Here is a 26,963-nt window from a genome sequence, read left to right on the forward strand (position 1 = left end):
ATTATTTTCCAGGTTCTTACTAGAGTCTGTGCGGAAAGAGAAGAGTCGTGGCAGAAACGGGAACTAACATTTTAAATTTTATATGGCAATCAAACCTTTGACACCTGTCTTGTAAAAAGTAAACAAACTTCTGTCATTGTATATTTTTATTAACAAAAACCGCAAGTTTTATGTATATAATATTTTCAAAACACGATAAAACCGTCCATAAAACCACAAGGAAAATTATATTTAACATTGTTCGGTTTTGTCAGCGGGAAGAAAACGGCTAAAAGCCGACTATCGACTTACAAAAAGTCGCGGAACGTGTTTCCGCTATTCGCGGGTATTGATGTTGTATTTAATAAGCCCCCTAAGTAACTTGTATCCGGTACATAATCGGTAAGTATATTCATTCAAAATATATTAATTTTAATTTTCATAAATATGCAGGTCATTCATGATCTTTAAAATAACTGACAAATAGTCTTGATACTTGCTATTTTATGCATATTTATATGTAATTTCTTTTTCAGGATTGTGTAAAAGTACCTACGGTATCTCGAATAAAAGACCGCTAAGTAGGTGATATGCAAGAATTCGTAATCTACGTGCCGGATTCAAGCACATCCAGTTCAGATGAAGATAGTTCTATGAGTGTCCCTGGTTGTTCTGAAGCTAGCTCAAACACAAGTGACATTGAATATTTTAATTCTGAGATCGATTACAAAGAATAAAACTTTTTCTAATAAAATATTTCTTTATTTGTAAGTTCGTTTACTAGGTTCTCGGGTTCTGAATAAAACTTTTTCTAATAAAATATTTCTTTATTTGTAGGTTCTGTTAGTTACGAAATTATATTTCATATTTAGCAGTGACTTTTCGGCGAAGTAAAATATCGTGAGATGAGAGAACCGGACATATCCCAATAAGGCCTACCTACTTATGCACTATTTTTATTAATATTCATATTTATTATTAATAATGTAAACATACATTACAAGTCAAGTTTACAATGGGTGAAATATATCCCAGATAAAATTACAGTTCTATTGCCCAATTTCTACACGATCTACCCGGTTTTAATAACTGTTGGACTGCACAGATTAGGCAGTACATAAATGAGACTCTATCTTGTTTGGTACTAAAATTACAGTTGTATTGGGCAGATTCTTAACTAGTTTTAGCAGTTTTGTCAATCGCACTGTCACTTTTTAGTATCTACAAGTGTGTTTTAAAAAGAAAACTAGTGCCTGCGCTAAATCAGAGGATTGAGTTGACGAGCCGACACCACCACCAGGCTCCGTTTAGTAAGCCGTGGTAAAAAACCGGAACAAAAGGGATTCAAGTATCATGACCTTTAGTGTCGTACTATAATCACGTGACCAGTGTTGTCAGCATAGCAAATACCATAAAATAGCACTGGCGCGCCCTCAAATCCCACGACTCTTCTCTTTCCGCACAGACTCTAGTTGTGTTTGCTAGACTATATATTTACATTTTTTTGTTCTATTTTTTGATAATTTTAAACTATACAACAATGCATTTTCAATACCTTTAAATAATAATATTTTATTCTTTCAGTTTTCGCTTTTGCTCCATATATTTGCTCCGTAAATAAAAGATAGTGTGAAAACGGCTTAAGAATTTTTATTCGCCCTATTCGCCATCGTTTGACGTTTTATGCACCATAGACAATAGATTCTTTTCTGTAAACTGTCAGAGACGGCAACAGTAATTCCTAACCATGGTGAATATTTTATTTTAGTTAAATCCCATTCAATCTTTCCAATCTCTTCAATATGTGCTACGATAGTGTATTTTAGGAAACTCTGCGTGGAAACTCATCTTGTGATGTCGCTATTTACCCCATAACCTGACACATTCCAGGGTCGCGTCAGGACTAAGACCGTGAAGAAGGCAGCCAAAATCATTATTGAGAAATACTACACAAGGTTGACCCTTGATTTCGACACCAACAAGAGGATATGTGAGGAAATCGCTATCATTCCTACGAAGCCCCTTCGTAACAAGATCGCCGGGTAAGTCGAGATGTCTTGTTTTGATTACACTACTTATAGGTTATACTTTTTAACCGACTTCAATTTCATTGATTGATTAAGATCACTAAACTTATTAGTATCCTTCCTTATTTGCCTTAAGATATCCACGTTTCCTTCAAATTTCAATAAATTATTGGAAGATTGTAGTTAATTTTTGTCCAATTCTGAACTTCACTAACTTGTAAGTGGAACACTAAATCATTTCGAGTAAACTATAACTACTTATGTAGATTATAAATTTAATGTTAAACAAAACATAAGTAAGAATTTACTTAGTATGGTGTCATGATGTGGGTGTATCTCAATTTGTTTCAGAAGAGGCATTCTTAACCTAACAGTCATTACCTTGGTACTAATTCATGATTCTAAGCATTGGCAGTACTGTCAGTCAGTGTTGTGTTTATGACAAATAGTAATCCACTAAAGGCATTCATTTTATATTGTATTCTGTGAAGGCCTCATCCCAGATGCAAGGATCCCAGTTAATTTTGGTGAAAGTTCATTGACCTATATATCCCTTTATCTTTGCAATTAATAGTATGTGGATCCATATAAGAAAAAAACCGGGCAAGTGCGAGTCGGACTCGCGCACGAAGGGTTCCGTACCATAATGCAAAAAAAAAACAAAAAAAAGCAAAAAGAAAACGGTCACCCATCCAAGTACTGACCCCTCCCGACGTTGCTTAACTTTGGTCAAAAATCACGTTTGTTGTATGGGAGCCCCATTTAAATCTTTATTTTATTCTGTTTTTAGTATTTGTTGTTATAGCGGCAACAGAAATACATCATCTGTGAAAATTTCAACTGTCTAGCTATCAAGGTTCGTGAGATTCAGCCTGGTGACAGACGGACGGACGGAAGTCTTAGTAATAGGGTCCCGTTTTACCCTTTGAGTACGGAACCCTAAAAAATGGTAACATGTACATTTTGTCCTACAAGGATATTTTTTTTTTCATTCTATTGTCTAATTTGCAAATTTTTCGTAGGTTTGCCACCCACTTGATGAGGCGTCTCAGGAACTCCCAGGTCCGTGGAATCTCCATCAAACTGCAGGAGGAGGAGCGTGAGAGACGTGACAACTACGTCCCTGAAGTCTCCGCCTTGGAGCATGACATCATCGAGGTTGACCCCGACACCAAGGAGATGTTGAAGATGCTAGACTTCAACAACATTAATGGCCTCCAGCTGACGCAGCCAACTACCTCTGGTGGTTATGGTGGCAGACGTAATTAAGGATAATAAACATTAAAATGTACTAGTTGTTTTATTTTTATTTGCACGTATTTTTAATTAATTAAATGATGCTTTTTGAGGACAGTCTTCAGCATCTGAAGCAAATATACTTAAAAGGTTAGTTTGCACAAATAATATTTGTACCAAACTTTTTTTAAATCATTGAGACAGTTAGGAGAAAAAGATATTTTATGTTTTCGGTGCCAACTGCCAAGCGCCCCATTTCCTATAAATGAAACCACCTAGCGGGTTCTTGGCAGTGAATGTGTTAAGGTATGTAAATACCGAGAATATCCACTACTTTCATTTCCTAGTTTCAAAACTCCCGCGACAGGCAGCAAAGCATGTTCTAGAATTTTAGCAACTAGCAACATTACTAGAACAAATTGGTTGTTTGATATTCAGTAAATATTGGTCTATTTTAAACATAAATGCAGTGTTTATCGAATTTTTATTATTAAATTAATACAGTGGGATGTGTACATTTATCAGTACTTTAAATCTATTGCTTAATTTTCTTACAACAGCATTTTTGTACATGGTAACCCACTTTAATTGTTGTGTTTGCTTTTGCTCCCTAGCTCGATCTCATTCGTTTTGTGAGCTCGAGAGAGTTGTGATAGAAATCTATTTCATTTCCATGAGTTCTAAATTAAGCTTATATTATTTTTATTCGGTTAGATCACACCTATTATGAAGAATGGAATGTACCCATTTGTTAGATAACGTCAAGGTGGACAGCGACCTCATCACAGAAGACACCTCAGTCACAAAGAACTGGGATTGTTCAGGTAATGACTTAATTTGTTAACAAAATATGACTAGGGTTTCATATCTTGAAATACGCATTGTGGTTGAGACGCCACGTCGCATTTATTAGGGTTAGTTTGAAAAATCAATACAGCGAAGTTATAATAATCAGCTGTTATCATGGGACGCAGAGGGGAAGGGGAAGTGGGAGGGACGGGGTGGGGCGCGGGGTACTCGAATGACCGTGAATGATGAGAATGTCGCGTTACCTGCCGCGATGTGTTAAAAATATTGCTATTTTATGCTGAAATGTTATGATAATAGCATGCGTTTGCGTTCCGATATGAAACTAATCCTAGACATAGATACGCTAGCTTGCGCACCTAGGATTTTTCCTCAAACATCTGTTTTATAAACATTTATATCGTTTTCCGTAAAGTCCAAATGGAATGAGTCAGAATCGCAATACAATAAGCCTAATATGATGTTAGTTTAGTTAATTTCGTATTGCGCAGCGTGTTGAACTAGAAAACACGTCAATAGGTTCGCAAGGAGATAGTATGACTTTTACAAGTTAGGTGTCAGAATCAAGATAACTTTTCAGGAAACTTATCGTATATAAACCGATCACACCTAAGTACTTAAAAAAAAAATCTTTAAGTACACATTACTTATGAAGTACCTTATGTAGGTAAAATTAAAAATGTTTTAATTAACATAGCTTAAAGTGGTTTTATGATATGGTCATTCTCAAAGGGTGTTGAATCTAGTTTGGCTACTGTAATCAGCTTGTTTCTAATATTTTAACTCATCATCTCAGCCATAAGACGTCCACTGCTCAACATAGGCCTCCCCCTTCTCTCCCTTCATAACTAACGTTAGTAACATAACTAGTTCCAATCAAATTCTGATCTGTAAAATAGAACAGTAGTGATTTTTTTTCTTAATTAGATCCCACTAGGCTAGGAATGTTTCTGTAAAATTGTAAACATATCTGGATATGTTTCTCAACTGATATTGTATTTAATAAGTAACAATGTTTGGTTTTGCAGAATGTGCAGCAAAGGATCAGAATTGGTTGTGCCTACAGTGTGGTGTGGTGAACTGTGGCCGGTATGTGAATGGGCATGCAAAGCTACATGCCGAGACTTCGGGCCACCAGCTGTGCATGAATTGTGATGTGTTCTCGGTTTACTGGTAAGGAAAATATAAATAAATATATTTATTTTGGTCAAAGCAAGAAGTCAGCTCATAGAAATACTTAATTCAACATTGAATATTCCATAGCAATTTTAGTTTTTAATATTGTTTTTAAACTACCTACTCTCACAATTCTGTTTAGTTTAGCTAGGATTTCTATATCATTAATAGGTGCTTATATTTATTTGTTTATTTATTTCTCTTGCATACCTACCTAACTTGTCACACTAGTTACCAGTATTTAAATCACTCTTTTTGTGTAATTACGAATTATAATAAAATATTAAAAACATATTTTATTTAAATTTCAGCTACAAATGTGATGACTATGTATCAAACGACACAGATACACAATCAATAGACAAAATAAGGCAAAGTATTATGCAAATAAGGAATGTGACCGACACAAATAACCTAGGTAATGAGGAGAACAGTAAAGATGGCAGCGAGCCGAACAGCTGTTCATCCAGCTCCTCTGTGCAGGAGCCTTCTTCTAGCAAGGAAGCAAAGGGTGCGGACACAACAGAAGCACAGGAGAGCTTGGATACGGACAAACAGACTAAAAATACTAAGGTACTTACATACTTTTTTAAAGTCAAATTTTTGCACACTTCCGAGTAAGGATTCTCATGTTCTCTAGCTTATATGGAACTGTCAGGTAAGCATCCAACTGCATCACTAAAATAGGCTCCTGTTAGACTCCTTCCCATCTACTTTATTGGGCTTGTCTTGTCATGCATAGTTGCATACCTATTTCCCTGTTTCTGGCTACAATCATTATAAGTCAAGGGCACTATATTTCTCACAGGCACAGACCTTTGATCAGAAAAAAATATAGGTCACGACCACGGCCACGGGACTTATAAAATTTATATATGCAATATAAGTATTTATTTTCCAAAGATGAATTTTGAGTCCAAAGTAAGCTAATACAGTGTTCATCATAGTACCATTACTTTAACAAAAAGTTAGTGATATTATGTAGGTAAATATCAAATGGCAGTGGCAGTGTGGTGGCAGTGGGCGGGGCACATTGCCCGTAGAACCGATGGCCGTTGGGGCGGAAAGGTTCTCGAGTGGCGACCACGTACCGGAAAGCGCATCGTGGGTAGACCCCCCACAAGGTGGACTGATGACTTGGTGAAGGTCGCGGGAGGCCGCTGGATGCGGGTGGCGCAAGACTGGTCATTGTGGCACTCTTTGGGGGAGGCCTATGTCCAGCAGCGGACGTCCTCTGGCTGATATGATGATGATGATGAAATATCAAATGCCTCGAGAAACGCTTTGGTATTTATAGTATGTTAAGTTTTTTATGAATTATACAGTTGTTTACTGTAGCAGCTTGGATGATTCTGGAGTATGAATAAGTAAAGCATACAATGTAAAAGCAAACTTAATGCAATGTCACTACATTTCATGAATATGGTGATTTCTATTGGTCCTTTAGAAGCCAGCTCTTTCTGGTGTACAAAAAAGATTTAAAAGATTATTCATTTGAAAACTGACCAAAGGACTGAGGTTTCTTGGAGCCTCCATTCTTTAGCCGTCTAAATTTCCGAGCATAGCCTAGTCGGTAGTGACCCTGCCTACAAAGAGTACGCCATATGTTTGAATCCTGGTCCATAAAGGGTGGCTAAAAAATAACTGCAACGGGGATGTGGCCAGTGAGGTTTTGGGATTATACTGAGCAACTTTTATTATGGGATCAACTCGCGAGGAACAAATCGCGAAATAAAAAAAAATTGACTGTTTCATACATTTTGGCTGGTCCATTTTCTATGGGAGGGTGATTTTTTTCGCGATTTCGGGATTGGTCCCATAGCAAAAAGTTGCTCAGTATAATCCCAAAACGTCCCTGGCAACGGGAATGCAGTTATTTTTTATCCACTGTATATAAATATGGATAGCATCGCTTAGTACCCATTAGTAGAAGCTCATTCCCAAATATATATTTTTGTTATACAGACGCCAGAAGAAACAGTGCGAAGCTTAAGACCGCGGTCCCGTAAAAGATCTCACTCGGACGACAGCAGCTCGACAGAGAGCGGCGCCAAGAGCAAGGAGAAGAAGGGCTCGCCCTGCAACGGCAAGACTCAGAGGGAGAAGAAAGTCGTAGGATTAAAAAATTTAGGTGGGTTCAGTTTTATTTTTCAATTCAATAAGGCTTGTGTTGTGTTGTTTCAGGAGTCTCTATTGTTTCCCAAAAAGTTTTAAGTCGTCATTATGTATTATTTGTCCGCATTTTCGTTAGTCAATTTGTTTGGTTCAACGCTATGTATTTCTGTTATACATGTTTTAGTGAGAGCTGTTAAGGAAATAAGTGAATGTCCTTAGTGTGTCTCTGTAAACTTATCTCCTGCTCACTTATTTCTGTTTTCTTTCCAAATAAATAAAATAAAATAAACTTTTCATGATTGCTATAAAGCAAACCTAACCTATCTATAGGATAACCTTACGAAAATCCAGAAAAGTTAACGGTTACAAACAAACAATACATTATGAGTTAAAACTTTATGTGAAACAAAGGGACGCATGTACTCAGTTAACGATAATTATACCTGCATAGTTTTTCCTTATTAATAGTAAGTGGGTGATTTTGCAATAGCCAAATACCTGAGTCGCGATGTAGTCTGCCTGTCTGAAGGCCTCGCTCGCCTGCTCGAAGGGCTCGCGAGCCAACCCGGTATCCATTGCGCGCGGCTTCCTCGCGAGCCAATGTTTTGACGACTGTTTGCCGCGCAATATGGAGATAGGCCTTGACCCTTCACGGCCGCTGCACCGCTTCTGGCGCACGTTGCAAACTCGACAAAGGGCCACTGCCGAGCCAGCACATCCTTGGCGCGACAGTATCTCGCGGCGAGTTAGACTACCCCTGCCTCTTTTATTAACATAGTTAGAAAAAGACGACTACCCGTCTTATCTCGCCGGGAGATACTGTCTAGCCAATCATATGCTAGGCCTACAGGTCACGAACCAATCGTGCAAATAGTCCCTTACGCTTGATTAAATGATTAATCCTTATGTTCGTAATTCCAGGCAACACATGTTTCATGAACGCGGTGCTCCAGAGCCTGAGCAACATCCAGGAGTTCAGCTGCTACTTCAGCAGCCTGCCCGTCCTGGAGCCGAAGACCAACGGCCGCAAGGTGTACCACTCCCGCAGCTACACGCGCCAGGAGATGACGGACGTGGTGATGGCTGAGGAGTTGAGAAAGGTAACGTGATTATCTACAGCATCCAAGTCAGCAACTTTAGTAGTCTGTCCGTCCTGGAGCCGAAGACCAACGGCCGCAAGGTGTACCACTCCCGCAGCTACACGCGCCAGGAGATGACGGACGTGGTGATGGCTGAAGAGTTGCGGAAGGTAACGTGATGATGTCCAGCTACTTCTGCAGCCTGCCTGAGCTGGAGAAGACCAACGACCGCAAGGTGTACCACTCCCGCAGCTACACGCGCCAAGAGATGACGGACGTGGTGATGGCTGAAGAGTTGCGGAAGGTAATGTGATGATGTACAGCATCCAAGTCAGCTACTTCAGCAGCCTTCCCTTCTTCGAGTAGGCGTGGCTCACTCCGCGATTTCGTCGCGTCGCAACAAGTAGCTACGCTTGCGCCAACTAGCGGTCATATCTGTCCTAATCGTAACAGACGCGTTTTCTTAGAATCTTCTGTAACTAGTAGGTACTATTATTTATTCTGTGCTTCGAGTCGAAGACTAACAGACTCGGTGATAGCTGAAGAGTTGTGAAAGATTCATGGCTCTGAGCTGTGGACCTCGGAGTCCACATTAAGCAATTTGAGCAAATTCCACATATCCCAAAGCGTAAATGTCGAGAACAAGGAGGCAGACCTTGAGTTATGCCTTTCCTCGAGAATATTCTCCGTTTACTCCGTAATGGGAGAACAGCATAACTCAAGCATAACTCTATTTATGTTCCCTATTTGAATATCGTGAATAATGATTGGCTTGTTATATTGCACAATTTGCACAATATTCTCATTACGAAAATTTCCTAATTAAAATATTTGCTATTTAAATCTGGCAGGTGCTGATAAACCTGAACAGCGGGTGCGGCGGCAAAGGAGCCATATCACCAGAGTGCCTGTTCCTGGTGATATGGAAGGTGGTGCCACGTTTCCGCGGCTACCAGCAGCAGGACGCGCACGAGTTCCTGAGATACATGCTCGACAGGTGATTATTTATACTACGTCAATGGCAATCAAATAAATATATAGTTTATTGAAGCAATGTCTCATAGTGCCTGGAGTAAAACCTCGGTGGCGCGTTCATTTCACAGTTGTAATGGTTTTTAATGAATTATTCTCTAAAATCTTATTAATACCTTTGAACGAGCAATTCTTGTTTATTTATCTATTTATATGTATATATATTTCGGGGACCTCGGAAACGGCTCTAACGATTTCGATGAAATTTGCTATATGGGGGTTTTCGGGGGGGAAACATCGATCTAGCTATGTCTTATCTCTGGGAAAACGCACATTTTTATACGTTTTCCGAGCATAGCTCGGTCTCCCATATATTTGCACATTATGTGAATAAATATTTAGGTTGATTTTACCAATTTCGCCGTGTTTCATAAGGACTAATTTATTATTTTAGGGCAGTAAACTAAGAAATGGTCCAGATTACTTGTAATTGTCTAAAACATGTAATCTGAGGCTTTCTTATTTACTGGCCGAGGTGTGTATACTATATCTCTGCTCTACGGTGCCGGGAAGCGACAAGTAGCAGGACGAAAGTTGATGCTTTCCGGCTGGTGGACAGAAAATATAATTATAATAAATTGTTAATTAACCTTTCGATACCCGTCGGCTCGCTGGGTAGCCAGCATCCATATCGCATTTAGAATTAAATTCTAAATTCAAGGTTCTAAATTCAAAACTGCAATAATGACAAGGGGGACCCAGGAGGTTTGATGTGTACTCTGTCTTGTAGATTACACACGGAGCTGCTTCAGCTGCTGCCGCCGGCGCGCGTGGAGGTGGGGCTGCCGGCCGCCTCCATCGTCACCGCAGTCTTCGGCGGCACCCTGCAAAGCGAGGTATCCTTCAAGTCTAGTGTTCAAAAAAGCATTCTTTCTAGCAAGTGTTCGTCCAAGTATTTCAAAAAAGCATCGTTTCTAGTAGTAATTGTATTTTTGTGCAGGTGCGGTGTTTGGCGTGCGGTGCGGAGAGCAAGAAGCTGGACCCGTTCCTGGATCTGTCGCTGGAGCTGCCCGAGGCCGCCGCGGCCGTGCCGCTGCTCGACTGCCTCGCCAGCTTCGTGCAGGTGAGCCCCTGATGGACCATATATATTATGCCTCCATATTTATTCGGGGCCGCCCCAAATAGGAGTGCAACTGCTATTTCAAGTACCATCACGCTCCACGATTGTTGCGTCATTTAGGGTCCTAGCGAGATTGTTATTCAAGGCATACCAATCCCGTGAGGTGACTAAATACGTCCACGTACTGATTTCCAAAGGTGAACACGAGCTGTTATTGTATAAAATGGGGTAAGATAAGATGTAACTCAGTATTATTGAGGGCTTGGGTTTCCATGTCAAATTGCACCTGCGTATGGTATGGTGAAGTTTAGTCTATTTACTTCAATACTTAATTTGGTTATGTTTGTCCGTAATTAAACAAAATAAGGCTGACATCTGTCCAGATTTCCCTTGTAATTAGTCCGTTTGAGGAGCTTTCAGAGATTTCCTGGCCACTTTCTAAATCAATATTATTCCTTCATAAAACATGATATGTAACTTCTCAAAAATCTATGTTATCACTATACATTATAAAACAAAGTCTCCCGCCGTATCTGTATGTTTGTTCCCGATAAACTCAAAAACTACTGAACAGATTTTCACGCGGTTTTTACCTATCAATACAGTGATTCATGAGGAAGGTTTAGGTGTATAATTTGTTAACCTGGTACTTTCATAATTGGATTTTTCACACATTACAAGGTTGAAGAGTTAGCGGACACGGAGCGCTACTTCTGCAGCAGCTGCGGCAGCAAACAGAAGTCCACCAAGCAGTTCCGGGTGCGGCGTCTGCCGCAAGTGCTCTGTCTACACCTCAAGCGGTTTCGCTGGCACAACTACTTTAGGTGAGATACCTAGGTTTTTCCGGTTTTGTAACTTTTTAATAAATATTTAAATATCACTAACAGGATTATCTTATCGTCAGGTGACAAGCAAAACCTACTAATTACTAATGAAACAAAAATCAACCTTATTTGAGTACTAATTCACTATGGCTATGACCTTGGTAGTAATTAGTGAGTGTTGCTTGTGAACTGACGAATAAGGTGATAAAAAGCTTAAGAATGTCTGCTGGTTCATCACAATTTATTTCCTCAAGTCGACCAGATTCTTAAATAGACCGATTGAGTCGATATCCCGGTATCTCAGATGGCTGTGAGTCGCGGTTTCGCGCGAGGCGAGGGATTTTCCCGTTTTGTGTTTAGTTTAAAACGCTTCTTTAAACTTTTCGACGCCGTGTCAAACACAAAAGCTGTCACTCTGACGCCACGTCACAGAACTGTCAAAACTGAAATTGAACGTTATGTATATGCACGTAGATCTATGTTGCTCTGTATAGACCACACGATTAATCAGTCTTTGGTGCTGAACCTGCGGTGCGGATATACCGGTTATTGGCGTCGTAAAGGTTCGAGCTACTACTCCACATAGACACAAATGTGAAAATGTAAACTGTAAACATTCCTCTTGGGTTGGGGGTCGCGAATGAATTGAAAGAGTGTTTGTGACAGTTTGTGTAAGCGTGATATGTGTGTGTGTGTGCAGGACGAAGGTGGACACGGGCATCTCGTTCCCGCTGCGCGCGCTGGACATGTCCCGCTTCGTGCTGGAGCGGCGCCGCGCCATGCTGTACGACCTCGCCGCCGTCATCGTGCATCACGGCTCCGGGTATGTGTGTGTGTGTGTGTATAGGACGAAGGTGGACACGGGCATCTCGTTCCCGCTGCGCGCGCTGGACATGTCCCGCTTCGTGCTGGAGCGGCGCCGCGCCATGCTGTACGACCTCGCCGCCGTCATCGTGCATCACGGCTCCGGGTATGTGTGTGTGTGTGTATAGGACGAAGGTGGACACGGGCATCTCGTTCCCGCTGCGCGCGCTGGACATGTCCCGCTTTGTGCTGGAGCGGCGCCGCGCCATGCTGTACGACCTCGCCGCCGTCATCGTGCACCACGGCTCCGGGTATGTGTGTGTGTGTGTGTATAGGACGAAGGTGGACACGGGCATCTCGTTCCCGCTGCGCGCGCTGGACACGTCCCGCTTCGTGCTGGAGCGGCGCCGCGCCATGCTGTACGACCTCGCCGCCGTCATCGTGCACCACGGCTCCGGGTATGTGTGTGTGTGTGCAGGACGAAGGTGGACACGGGCATCTCGTTCCCGCTGCGCGCGCTGGACACGTCCCGCTTCGTGCTGGAGCGGCGCCGCGCCATGCTGTACGACCTCGCCGCCGTCATCGTGCACCACGGCTCCGGGTATGTGTGTGTGTGTATAGGACGAAGGTGGACACGGGCATATCGTACCCGCTGCGCGCGCTGGACACGTCCCGCTTCGTGCTGGAGCGGCGCCGCGCCATGCTGTACGACCTCGCCGCCGTCATCGTGCATCACGGCTCCGGGTATGTGTGTGTGTGTATAGGACGAAGGTGGACACGGGCATCTCGTTCCCGCTGCGCGCGCTGGACACGTCCCGCTTCGTGCTGGAGCGGCGCCGCGCCATGTTGTACGACCTCGCCGCCGTCATCGTGCACCACGGCTCCGGGTATGTGTGTGTGTGTGTGTATAGGACGAAGGTGGACACGGGCATCTCGTTCCCGCTGCGCGCGCTGGACATGTCCCGCTTCGTGCTGGAGCGGCGCCGCGCCATGCTGTACGACCTCGCCGCCGTCAACGTGCACCACGGCTCCGGGTATGTGTGTGTGTGTGTGTGTGTGTGTGTGTATAGGACGAAGGTGGACACGGGCATCTCGGTGCCGCTGCGCGCGCTGGACATGTCCCGCTTCGTGCTGGAGCGGCGCCGCGCCATGCTGTACGACCTCGCCGCCGTCATCGTGCACCACGGCTCCGGGTATGTGTGTGTGTGTGTGTGTGTGTGCAGGACGAAGGTGGACACGGGCATCTCGTTCCCGCTGCGCGCGCTGGACATGTCCCGCTTCGTGCTGGAGCGGCGCTGCGCCATGCTGTACGACCACGCCGCCGTCATCGTGCACCACGGCTCCGGGTATGTGTGTGTGTGTGTGCAGGACGAAGGTGGACACGGGCATCTCGTTCCCGCTGCGCGCGCTGGACATGTCCCGCTTCGTGCTGGAGCGGCGCCGCGCCATGCTGTACGACCTCGCCGCCGTCATCGTGCACCACGGCTCCGGGTATGTGTGTGTGTGCAGGACGAAGGTGGACACGGGCATCTCGTTCCCGCTGCGCGCGCTGGACATGTCCCGCTTCGTGCTGGAGCGGCGCCGCGCCATGCTGTACGACCTCGCCGCCGTCATCGTGCACCACGGCTCCGGGTATGTGTGTGTGTGTGTTTGTGTGTGTAACACATAACACTATATTATTAAACAGCTAACTATACTTGGTCAAGCAGATCTTGTCAGTAGAAAAAGGTGGCAAATTTGAAAATTGTAGCCGCGAAGGGATATCGTCTCATAGAAAATTTGAATTTCGCGCCTTTTTCTACTGACAAGATTTGCTTGACCATCTATATCTCTTACCCTCCTGACTCTCGCAAAGATCCGCATACTCAGTTTCTTCGGTCACGTCTCGAGACGAAACAATTACTCCATAGAGCGTCTAGTGGTATAGGGTAGAGCAAACAGAATTAGACCGCGTAAAAGGCCACCTATGCGATGGACTGATCAAATTAAACGACTCTCTGCAAAGACACGACTAAGACTACGAAGAAGATCGACTAAGACTACGAAGAAGATCGACTAAGACTACGAAGAAGATCTCTTACTCTTACCATTGGGGACACTGGCCCATTCGGGTACTCTCGGCTCCGTTCGGCTCAGCGTTGCTACGAGCAAATAGGTTGGCAAAACTTGACGTAGACGGGTTATACCTACGTTTTGCTCACCAATTTGTTACGACTTGTTCAGCTGAGAAAGATATATCCAATAGTCGCATTGCTTTTGATTTTCAAAATTGCTTTAAAAAAAAGAACGTGAACGTAATATTTAGAAATATTGGCTCTGTCATCAATGATAACTACTGGGAAAAATATCTCAATTAAAAATATGCTATTTAAAATAGCTGATTTAGACGGCGTGCGAACTCGCATTCGATTTTAGTTACATTGCGGACTGTTGGCTACGTCCTTACGTCCATTTCAACCGACCCGACCGATCAAAACCCGCAATGGTATGAAACTCGCATGCGAGTTCCCGCATCGTCCAAATCAGTCCTAAAATTCGCTGTCGCTGGCATCTAAAGACTTATGACAATGAATCATTATCCAACAGTAACGTATTAATTTAATTTAGTGTTAGTGTTTTGTAGTTGAGTGTTTAGTGTTAGTTGTATATTTTGTAGTTCTATTGTGATTTTTTTACATGTGTTATTTTGACATTAAAGAAATTGAATTGAATATTGTTGCAGCGCGGGTTCGGGGCACTACACAGCGTTCGCGCACAACTCCGGACAGTGGTTCCACTTCAACGACCAGACGGTGCGCGCGGCCGACGCGGCCGCCGTGCAGGCATGCAAGCCCTACATCCTCTTCTACATCCGCCAGGACCACGAGCTCTCCTGACTACCCCCCCTCCCCCCACCCGCCACAGACAAGTGCCCGAGGCGCAGGTGCCGTGAGTTGAAAGTTGCATAGTAAATAGTTTCAACAAAAACTTCCACATGATCCTTAACTCACTATGTGAGTCACGAGAGACGCCAGAAATACGTGCCCGAAGCGAAGATGCCGTGAGTTTGAAAATTGCATAAAAGAATCGGCCCTCTATGAAGTCCCTTAGCGTTCACATGGGAGTCTCACGTTGTGCGAGCGGGACATCGCTGAATACGTGCATATCGCTGTCTGTCTCAAACACCGGAGCGGCTTGCGGATCCGTATCAGTGTGATAAGATGATAACCGCTTGTATTACAACCAAAGATAATAAACTATAGACTCTATAGAGACGGATTGTCAAAGTAAATTATGTAGCCACTAAATTTACTGCCATCTTTCGACAGAACATAAAACTGTTAGAACGCCATTTGACTTTGATCCTTATTTCACTGATATGTGTTATCTTATTAAATATTAATATTAACGCCATCTACTCGACTATAGGCCAAAGGTATAGTGCAATCTTTTCGAGCGATGGCGCCATAACCTTCAGCCTATGCTCGAGTAGATGGCGTTAATATTAATATTTAACAATTTAACACATATCAGAGAAAGAATAAGGATCAAATTCAAATGGCGTTCAAACAGTGTTAATCATCTATCGAAAGATGGCAGTAAATGAACTGTAGCTACATAATTTACCATGACAGTAACTCTTTACTTCAAATTCTCTTTGGTACAACTAATATCATATGAACTTCAGCTGATATTAGCTCGACTATATCTACATAATTCCGAGGATTTCAGTGATGTGAACTGTAGAAAGTTTCATAAAATGTTATTGGAAAAGTAAATATCGTGCCTACAAAATAGCATTCACTAGAACATTCACCGTGCTGTGGTATCACTTCTATTTATCGTATTAACTTTGAGAAATATAAGCGAATTCTTGAGTAGTAAAATGTTTTAATAGGTCTAATATTCGGTACGAAAACCAAGAATAAGTCAAAACTACCGTCAACTACTTACTAAATGAAACGTCTTTTGAAAAAACAACTTACCTAGGTCGAAAATATGTACGCAAATATTTTGTAGCTAGCTTTCAAAATAAATTATTTCTACTCATTCAAACAAATTCACGAAAATAAATCAAATTGTACCCACAAGGTAGACTGATGACCTGGTAAAGGTCGCAGGAGTCCGCTGGATGCGGGTGGCGCAAGACCGGTCATTGTGGCAGTCTTTGGGGGAGGCCTATATCCATATAGTAATTAACCAAAGTATTCAAACAGTTACACCATACTAATTATATGGTGTACCGAACTATTGAATACCTTGGATGCTACCTACTATATGACGCTGACTGTACGTACAGTTAGCTACAAAATTGCATACCCACTTTCTGAATGGATATAATTCATTGTGGGTAAGCACTTTTGCAGCTCGGTGTACCTCATTGGCCGAATCCAACTTAAGTGGTTTTGTTTGTTTACATCCGGTTTACATCCATTCAGGCTCCAAATGAAAGATACGTGAATATGTGACGAGTGTTAGATAAATATTTACGAAATATTTAGTAAAAATTAATTGAGTGAGGATTTTAGGATCGCATCGTTAAAATTATCAATGAACTGCAAACATTAGGGATAGCGCAGGCCGGTCCCTCACTATGACAGTTCAAAAATTCTAATTAGCCTCCGAAGGCCCAAGGTCCTACTTAAAGTACTTCTTCAGTTCGATGAAATTTAAACCATATTCAATTGGAACATAGTTGCATTTCTTTTGTTTCGGTAAATATTCAAACAAATAAAAATCAACACTGTTACCTGCACTATAGCTTCAAATTTCATTGGCAAATTTTGGGTTTTGCATTTGTATGGTTGGGCCTTAGGAGGTAAATTTTCGACGTTTGGCGGTTTAACCCTACGCCACGGCTATCGTGTGCGGCGCGTCATAGTGAACCTTTACCATTACCACCAGTTTTGACATTGACATATTCACTCACGTCAAAATAACTTACTTTTTATGCATCTCGCTCGTACTCGCATATTAGTGCAAGCGAGATGTATACATATGTATAGAAAGCAATTTACGTAGACGCGTGAACATAGTGAACCTTGTCGGAAGGCACGAAGGTTGATATTGGGCTGTAACATAGACTAGGAATCCTCTAGACCGAGTTTAGAGCAATTATTTCACGCAACCGATGATGCCAAAAATGCGGGGGTGCGCGGGACGAGGTGAGTAAGGTCCCGTACCGTGATTGGTCCGTTCAAAAACACGGACGTCATACAAAGACACTTTCGACTCGAACATGGAGTAAAATTACCGTATGCGTGGCAGAGGGGGTAGCGCGACTATGCTCGGTCTGGAGGATGTTTTGTCTGTGGGCTGTAGCGTCGCGCGTCTTGGCGGTCAAAGGGCTGGGGTCATTAACGATAAAATTTTATGAATGTGGTGATTTGATACAGAGCCGTTTGTTTTGTACATTCACCTTTAACTTTTCCCAGTCATAGTCTATAAAATTGTATAGAATCTGCAAAATATAAAGGCATATAGACAGGTGACGTTCAATCGTAAATAAATTAATCCCATCAAAAACATAAATGTAAAAAAGGAGAGCCAAGTTCAATACAAAAATTATGCTTGGCTGTGGGGTTCGCCGCAAAAAGAATGGAGATTTAAATGAGTGCCAAGTTCTATGCAAAATCCAAATATGTATTTATAGGAACAAAATAACATTATAAACAAGTATTAAACTCTATTTCTTTGCTTTATTGGATACCTATAACAATTGCTGTTATTTAAAAAAAATGTGAGATCTTAAAGTAGGTTAGATTTGACTTGGCCAGTTTTCATTACATCAATCATTTTATAAAGTTATTCAACATATATATTTTGTAATTCTGATAAAAACTGGCCAAGCCAAATCTAACCTACTTTAAGATCTCACATTTTTTTTAAATAACAGCAATTGTTATAGGTATCCAATAAAGCAAAGAAATAGAGTTTAATACTTGTTTATAATGTTATTTTGTTCCTATAAATACATATTTGGATTTTGCATAGAACTTGGCACTCATTTAAATCTCCATTCTTTTTGCGGCGAACCCCACAGCCAAGCATAATTTTTGTATTGAACTTGGCTCTCCTTTTTTACATTTATGTTTTTGATGGGATATCAATACTTTTTGTAAAGAAAACTAGGCAGGTATTGAGATTTAATGTTTTTTCTTGTGTTTCCGCTGCATGTTTTTTACTTCTGTTCTTTGTATTAATTATGTGGTGCCACGCGCCGCCAACGACACACCGTGGACCGGTTGTTTAGCGCGTATTACAGGTTTTTTGTATGGGGACCCCCCCTATTTTTTAACTTTTTTTATTTTTAGATTTTTTCCTACGCTTACACACAATTACCGAGCTGGATTCCAAATTTCATCCTTCTAGGTCATCTGGAAGTAGGTTAGGTTTAGGTACTATATGTCAGTCACAATAAAAAAGAAATTTGTATGGGAACCCCCCCTATTTATTAACTTTTTTTTGTTTTTAGATTTTTTCCTACGCTTACACACAATAACCGAGCTGGATTCCAAATTTCATCTTTCTAGGTCATCTGGAAGTAGGTTAGGTTTAGGTACTTATATGTCAGTCACAATAAAAAATGGTTTTTTTGTATGGGAACCCCCCCTATTTTATAACTTTTTTTAATTTTTAGATTTTTTCCTACGCTTTCACACAATAACTGAGCTGGATTCCAAATTTCATCCTTCTAGGTCATCTGGAAGTAGGTTAGGTTTAGGTACTTATATGTCAGTCACAATAAAAAATGGTTTTTTTGTATGGGGACCCCCCCTATTATATAACTTTTTTTAATTTTTAGATTTTTTCCTACGCTTTCACACAATAACTGAGCTGGATTCCAAATTTCATCCTTCTAGGTCATCTGGAAGTAGGTTAGGTTTAGGTACTATAGGTATGTCAGTCAGTCTTAAAATTTACGACTTTTTGACCTTCATATCTTTATAACCGTTTGAGCTAGCTTCATGAAATTTGGGCTTCTAGATGTCCTTATGGATATAATTAAACACAAGTAGTTTTATGTGTTTACGTTAAAGATGTTTTGAGTTATAGAAGGGTCAAAAGTGGCACCAAGTGGTTCGTGTAATATTACACTTGGCGCTGGCTAGCCAGTTCCTTTGCTTGAACTTGGCTTGACACGCTGCCGCGTGTCTAGATAACCCTATAGTTCGTTTTTTTTAGCATTGGGAATAGACTACGCGATCTTGACGTGTCCTTTTGAAAAACGGCTTTGTAAAAATCAGAGAGCAAAAGAATGCAAATAATCGTATATGATTCATAATAAACATAATCGTTACATATTTGCCGTGACTTATTTTTCAATAAAACGACGTCAAGATTGTTATCTTTTTTCTAATGCTTAAAAACGGACTATAACTCAATATTGGATACATTAAACAACATTTAAGCAATAATATCCATCCTCCATCTGTCAGTGCTATACAAGCATTTATGATCAAGATCTATATAATATGTTAAGTTCTAGTTATAGAGACAAATACTCAAATAAAAATAGTCTATGCAGTTGTTTGAAAGTCTACTTTAAAATGAATATAATACTTATGAATTTGGAGCTTATGTATTATATACAAATTGTGACGTCCCGCGGGTAAAGGTACCTTATGGCGGTTGGCGCTTAATCTTGCGTTAATAATTAATAATATTATTATTAATTATTAACGCCGCTCCAATATTATTGCGGCGCTATGCGACGTAAGTGCCAGCCGCCATAAGGTGCTTTTTTCCGTGGAACGTCACAATTAAAATCCATCGGATTTAAATTGTAATTTCTCTATACCTATATATAATGTCATGCCATGAGTGCATTTTGCAGTATCAGAGATGAGTAAGTTATAAAAACTGCTAATCTGTTTTTCTCTGAAATAATCGTTTTGGTTGTGAACGCACTTTAACGATGTTTAACACTTAGACCCTTGTAAATAAGCCTGACCAGTAATATATGATCACTGTCAAGAGGGCGCTGTTATTCTCATGTATAGAGTGACAGTTCAGTATAGTATGAAAAAAAATGTTTTTTGATCTCGCCTGTTACAATCTGTCGGCAGAACGCAGCTTTGTATGAAGATAAGTAGTCTATATAATAGACTTGTCTCTGATAGTATAATAAGTTTTTGTATGAATACCAGCGGTATTAAGCTTGTTTAGTTAGGGGCAATGGCCGTATTGGCCGTGGATTCAGTTTTACAGATGGATTTTACATTCCTGTGACATTAGCTATACGCAGGTACAGTCAACCAATTTGAATTCTGTACAGTTAGCCATAAATTTGCTTACACTGTTTGCCCTTATGTAAGTAACGTGAAGAAATGTATTCAATATTTATGGCATTTACTACATGATGAAACAGATCTCCCATATAGGTATAGCTTTTTTGGCATTAGAAAAAAACTACGCGATCTTGACGTCTTTTAATTCAAAAACACTTTTTTAAAATCAGCGACTACCTATTACTTATGCAAGCAAAATAATGTAAATAATCGTAGGTATATGATTCATAATTGTTACATATTTGCCGACATATAAAAAGACACGTCAAGATTGTTTACCTTTTTTCTAATCCTAAAAAAAACTACTTATAGATGAAAAAACTATAATAGATGTTTTTGACAACTAAGATGCTTCCAAAACTTCCGAATATTCTATGAATGCTCGGCTATACATATTTTCGCTAGATCTGGCCCCAATTTCACCACGGTGACAGGTGCGACAATTGTAAAACATCACTGTTGCTGACGTCACAGACATCGGGCGGGCCGTAGTCCTGTTTGCCACCATCATTGTATTATAAAAAAAAACTATAACATCGGAAAAAAACAGATATTTCTCTTGCTAAGTTTATGACAATTGTCACAAGAAACACTACAATTGTCACGAAATTCCGACTTATAACTCATTTCCTGTCAAGATTCACCGACAATTCTACAAATATGTCGACTAGAAAAAATAATTCTTGTTTCACAACATAATTGTAATACATACAATTGTAGCAAAATGCCTGTCATGTTTGTAAGTATTTATATATAAAAGTGTAATATGTCACCTTTCGCTTGACAATTGTCGCTCGACATATGTCACTGACAATTGTAGCCGTGGTTGAAATTGGCCTGGACGCATTTAGAAGTAGATGGGATGAGCTACAGTGTATCAACTATCTTTGACTTTATACATATAGTTTGCTGTGTTTTTTCTTTGTATTTCATATTCGTTATTATTGTGATACAGAATTCAAATCCTGACCTTGGAAAGATCACGAGCTGTTTATATTTATGAAATCATGTGTGCCGCGTTCGCGCAATTCCCATTGATGTATAATTTGCCGGGTACCTTATGATAATAAAGTTTAAGGTTTATTTTAATGTATCTAAGTACTTCAATTACTGGAAGTTGATAGTGATTGAATTTAATAAATTCGCCAATGAAATGATTTTGTTGTTTAATTTTAATTGTACTTATTAACCCTTGGATGACGAAAACTCGAGCGATGCAAGTTGTATTGGCTTGGCTATAGCGTCATACGAAAATTTCAAACGTACGTTTTCCATTTCAATTGTTAATTTTAACCTTTTCGCCGCCACGTTAATGAAGTAATAAAGTGTCATCAACGCTACGTCAAAACTTGCACGTATACAAACCTGACCAAAACCACTACTTGATATGAAGTCAGATGCTTTCGTAAAAGCTAGTGCCTACGCCATTTCTTGGGATTAGTGGCCAAGCGGACCCCAGGCGCCCATGAGCGGGGACAAACGCTTGGAATAAGCAGAATTGTCAATTTTGAAGAACACAAAAACGAGTTTTTGGTGTCTTAGGTCGATTCAGTCCTATTATCAGAGGAGCATTTCATTGTACGAGGAGAAAAAAACCGAGCTACAGATATCAGTCAAATTCAGTTTTGCGCCGAATGGTACAGTCAGCAGCAGAAGTTGCTAAGCGGGCGAGGTGTTCAAAATTACCTTGACACGCTTTTATTCTCTTAACAATTAAGTCGCGTCAAGATCATTTTGAACACCTGGCCTACTTAGCAACTTCTGCTGCTGACTGTATGAAAAATTTGTTGTGCTTATTATCTGCTGTCCCATTGTAGGAAATACAAAATACTTCAATACAATGGAATGATTTTTCCGCACTCATCTTTTGTTTATACCCTTGCCCATAATTTCTACTGCCAAAATGATCTAAAAAAAAAGATAAATAAGTATCTAAAAAATAATTTCCTTATCTTCTGTAGTTTTGGATTTCGGCAGTGTCCTAAACCAAAACTAAACAAATAAAAATACAGTAAATGATATTACAAGTACCTATACCTTTATTTACAACATCTGAAGCAGCTGACGCAACTTTGAAGAAACGTTTTGTTGGTCTCAACCTCTCTTCCCCGTTGTATGGACCGTCTGTTTGCAGGTACATATAAATAAGTTTCCCGTTTCTGAGATTTGGGTAAGTACAAATTGTTTATCATATAAGTATCTCCAGCGCTTTTTACTCTTCGATCTAGGCGACCTTTTCGTCCGTACTCCGCGATCGAATTGTGCTTCTCGAGGTTTTCTTTTGGCTTGATAATGGGAGATCTTAAGAGTTGGCCGACTGTGATATCACGTTTTTCAACTTTGCGGCCATCTAATGCACTCCTAGCTTTATTCTTAAGAGTCGGTTTAGTTTTATTTTCCGTAAATGAGTTAAGATCAGGTCGCACAAATGGTGAAATTAAATAGGTAGTATCTACAAACTGCTTCCTTTTTGAAGTAGTCGAAGGTCTTTGAGTATCATTTTGTGGAGGCGTCTTGATAGTTTCGTCTGATTCGTCTAACTTGTCTTCGCGATTTGATTTCGCCTTGAAAATCGCGGGATCTGTAAAATTAGTTTCAGGGACTTGTACTCTATCCTCTTCTTGAGCAACTTCAACAACTGTTTGAAGACTTTGAACTTGTATTTGGGGGTTAATGTGTCGGGAGTCACCTTTTTCTCTCGGTGAAAGCGCCATCCATTTAACTACATTAGCAACATTGTTCTTAGTTGCCTTTTCTGAGTTATCCCCACACCAGTTGTTAGTCGGCTTCTGTCTTATAGGCACGTATTTTCGGTTCAAAGATTCCGAAGATTTGGGTTCGGTCACTTCTGTCACGTTGGGTAAAGTGGCACCGAGCGAAAGGTCCAATCTCGGAATATGGGTAGCTGGGATTGGGCTTGACACTCTAGTGGACTTGCTCGTATTCAGTTCTATGTCGTTTTCGGAGGAATTAGCGGAAGAGATAGTGTCGCGGCTTGGGATGTTGACGAGTTCGTAGGTGTCCTCTGAAAGGAGCCGCCTATTGTTTAACGAATAAATCCATATAGTGTGTTTCTCCGGGTCTAAATCTGAGCTGAAAACGTATTCGTTATCTTCGCCGTTCCATCGGGCGTCCGTGTCGCCATCACGTGCCTCGTCGGAATCGAAATCTTCAGGTGAACTGACCACTTGTAGTGCTGAAAGCTTATCGAGTATATTGAAGCACGTTTGGTTGAATGCCTCAATTTCGGCAGTACCCGGGGTTCTATAGTTGTTGAAGTAAGAAGAACCGTCGAATTCGTTATGGAGTCCGTTATTTTCTGCCAAATAACCGTTTATGTTTCTCGGTCTGGCTTGTGGGTTCTCGCTTTCCTCCCTGTTTAACTTACTAGCATAACTCCACGGGTGCTGTTTAGGATTGTCGTTGCCTTCACTCGACGATTGAGAAGAATCTGCTGAATTAATCTCGACGATTTCCACTCCGTGCGCTTGCATGTCGTTTTCCAAATCGTTCATCCATATCTGACTGGTTAGAAATCTGGGTTCCCGTCTTGTTGCATGATGGATATCTGTGAAATTGTAATTGTATTTTTTTTAGTAATGTATGTTAATTGTAAGATGTAATGTTTTGAAAATATATGTGTTTTTTTGAAGTCTAGGTAATTGAGGAGGGACTTATATAAAAGTTAAGTTGTGTATTCAAACTGAAATTTCGGTTTTAAAGGGTACACAGATCGAGCTCGTGTCGTAAATAGGTATATATTGAGATGAATATTTATTACAAATTTATTTTATAGAAACGAAGATGTTCAATTACACAAGGGTAAGACTTTCCTTGTTATTGGTGAACTTGGTAGAGTTTAAATCTAACTTACTATTCCTCGAAGGCCAATTAATATTTCTGTTCATCTGCAAATCTTTATTTGTATGTATATTCAACAGTATTTGTCAATAACATGACAATATTAACACGTACATGTTACATGTCAACTAGTTATCGAACCTTTTCCATAAAAAAAGTTTGTAACAGTCTCCTGTTAGTTTCAGAAAAGATATTTTTACCCTCAAGACGGACCAAAAATAGTTTGCTGCGGATCTGATAGTCAACGCAGTGAAAGTGTTATTTCAAACGTAAAAACTTCTATGAAATTATGTCGTACAAATTACACTTGCACTCGTGGGCTATCAAATCCGCTGCAGACTTTTTTTGCCCGACTCTATCGACATTTAAACCTCTAAATATTTAGTTTTCAAAATGACTGTTGTCCTAAAAAGAGGCTGTTGGGTTTTGTGAGATTTAACATCACACGGAAACGCCCTCCACAGTTTAGGAATAAAGGCAGGACCGGCAAAGCTAAATTGCGAACAAAGTGCAATAGATAGACAAAACACGGCAGTGGTAGAGTGTGGAAGTAAGCAGTATCTTGAGTTTCGATATTATGTGTTAAGACTTTAAAGTAGATAATACCTATAAGTAGGTATATCGTTGTAGCAGCCAAAATGTACCTGAATTAAACCAAAATTATGTTAGGTTAAGTTGATTTTTTTAATTATGAATGGGCTTACTCATGGCCACAGACTAGATTCACATAATTTGTTTTAGAAGGTAGTTGTTTGACCCCTCATGCTAATATTGATATCCGAGCAAGCGAAAGATCCCAAAATCGAACCACGAGCGAAGCGTTGATTATTATTTGTACAAATGATATTATTTGTAGTGAAAAATCTAAAACACTACATAACCCTGCATGTCCTTTAGAAACAATTAGTTTTCAAATTCAACTTTTTATTTTGCAAAACCTAATAATAATAAGAAACACAATTTCAACAAGCCCTCGAGCTTGGTTCTCTCCCACCTTCCTTAACAACTGGTGTCACCTTCCTGCTCTATAAGTCCGGTAGTACCACGGAAGCGAAGAACTACAGGCCCATCACATGCTTGCCTACACTCTACAAGCTCCTTACATCCATTTTGAGAGCAAAAATCAACGCGCACATTGTCGCAAACAATATTTTGGCCTCTGCTCAAAATGGATGTAGGGTTGGGTCCCGTGGTACTAAAGAGCTCCTCCTCATAGACATGACCATCTGCCAACAAATCCGGCGGACCAAGGGGGCCCTCTCAGCCGCTTGGATTGACTACAAGAAGGCCTATGATTCGGTGCCTCATTCATGGCTGGGGAGGGTCTTAGAGCTGTACAAAGTTGATGCAGCTTTGAGAGCCTTCCTAATCGCGTGTATGGGGCAGTGGACCACAGTCCTTCGTCAACCAGGAGGCGGGGATGACCGACCTGGCCCGCAGGATTTTATAAGGATTGAGTGAGGAATCTTTCAGGGCGACAGTCTGAGCCCACTATGGTTCTGCCTAGCTCTGAATCCCCTCAGCACCCTGCTGAAGGATTTGGGACTAGGTTGCCGGCTTCGGAGAGAGGGTGAAGTTATTTCTCATCTTCTGTACATGGATGACCTTAAATTATTTGCACCAAATACCCAAGGCTTGTTGGAGCTACTGAAAACCACCGAAGTCTTCAGTAGTGCCATCAACATGGAGTTTTTGGTGTCGATAAATGTGCGGTTATGCATGTACAGCGGGGGAGGGTTGTAAATTCAACAAATTTACAACTTTCTGAGACAATGTCTTTCAGATCTATCTCTGAATCAGAAACCTATAAATACCTTGGTATGTCACAGTCGTTGGGTATTGATGACGAGGGTATTAGACGGTCGGTGAAGGAGCGCTTTTTCAGTCGGCTCACAAAAATCCTTAACAGTCTTTTGTCAGGAGGCAACAAAGTGCGCGCCTTCAACGCCTGGGTAATGCCCCTCCTCACATACTCCTTTAGCATACTAAGGTGGACTCTGACCGAGCTGGACGCCCTGGATCGGAGGGTCCGATCACTGCTCACCACACATCGCATGCTACACCCACACTCGTCGGTTATGAGATTGTACATCCCACGGAAGTGTGGAGGCCGAGGCTTCCTAAACGCCAAGGATCTCCACAACCGCGAGGTGTACAATCTCAGGAATTATTTCCTTAACAACGCGTGTGGGATGCATCGTGATGTGGTGGCAGTAGACAGGAACCTCACGCCGCTCTCCTTGGCAAACGAGAACTGGCGCAAACCTGTGGTACTAAGTACTGCGGATCGCAAGGCGGCATGGGTGAGTAAGGTGCTACACGGGCGGTTCTACAAGGCCCTCACGGGACCCGATGTGGACCTGCTCGCGTCGGTGAACTGGTTACGATTCGGGGACCTCTTCGGAGAAACCGAGGGTTTTGCCTGTGCAATTGCGGACGAAGTGATGATGACGAACATCTATCGGAAATATATCCTGAAGGACGGTACGGTCGACATTTGTCGGGCATGCCGCCGTCCCGGAGAATCACTCAGGCATATCATTTCCGGTTGTTCTCATCTTGCTAACGGTGAGTACTTGCACAGACATAATCTCGTAGCCAGGATTATTCACCAGCAACTTGCTCTTCTATACGGCCTTGTGGACCGCGAAGTACCGTACTACAAGTACTTACCTGCGCCTGTTCTTGAGAAT

The 26,963-nt window shown here is 41.1% G+C and overlaps 3 protein-coding genes across 3 annotated transcripts; 2 read left to right on the top strand and 1 right to left on the bottom strand.

The window, feature by feature from the left end:
• The first annotated feature begins 1,638 nt into the window (after positions 1-1,638).
• On the top strand, positions 1,639-3,297 carry LOC134669581 (small ribosomal subunit protein eS17). The gene is made up of 3 exons (XM_063527231.1): positions 1,639-1,729; positions 1,870-2,021; positions 3,029-3,297. Exons 1-3 carry the CDS (start codon positions 1,727-1,729, stop codon positions 3,273-3,275), a joined length of 402 nt encoding a protein of 133 aa, XP_063383301.1. The 5' UTR covers positions 1,639-1,726; the 3' UTR covers positions 3,276-3,297.
• Positions 3,298-3,824: 527 nt separating this feature from the next.
• LOC134669582 (ubiquitin carboxyl-terminal hydrolase 3-like) lies at positions 3,825-16,022 on the top strand. The gene is made up of 11 exons (XM_063527232.1): positions 3,825-4,066; positions 5,078-5,222; positions 5,537-5,798; positions 7,191-7,356; positions 8,262-8,440; positions 9,271-9,416; positions 10,182-10,287; positions 10,392-10,514; positions 11,193-11,335; positions 12,036-12,158; positions 14,862-16,022. The coding sequence occupies exons 1-11, from the start codon at positions 3,976-3,978 to the stop codon at positions 15,013-15,015; spliced, it is 1,638 nt and encodes a 545-aa protein (XP_063383302.1). The 5' UTR covers positions 3,825-3,975; the 3' UTR covers positions 15,016-16,022.
• Positions 16,023-21,846: 5,824 nt separating this feature from the next.
• On the bottom strand, positions 21,847-24,342 carry LOC134669345 (uncharacterized). Its single transcript, XM_063526860.1, has 3 exons — positions 24,284-24,342; positions 22,626-23,977; positions 21,847-21,891 (listed from the first exon to the last, which is right to left on the bottom strand). Exons 1-3 carry the CDS (start codon positions 24,315-24,317, stop codon positions 21,847-21,849), a joined length of 1,431 nt encoding a protein of 476 aa, XP_063382930.1. The 5' UTR covers positions 24,318-24,342.
• Positions 24,343-26,963: the final 2,621 nt, after the last annotated feature.

Source organism: Cydia fagiglandana, chromosome 12 (assembly GCF_963556715.1).
Source record: "Cydia fagiglandana chromosome 12, ilCydFagi1.1, whole genome shotgun sequence".
NCBI lineage: Eukaryota > Metazoa > Arthropoda > Insecta > Lepidoptera > Tortricidae > Cydia > Cydia fagiglandana.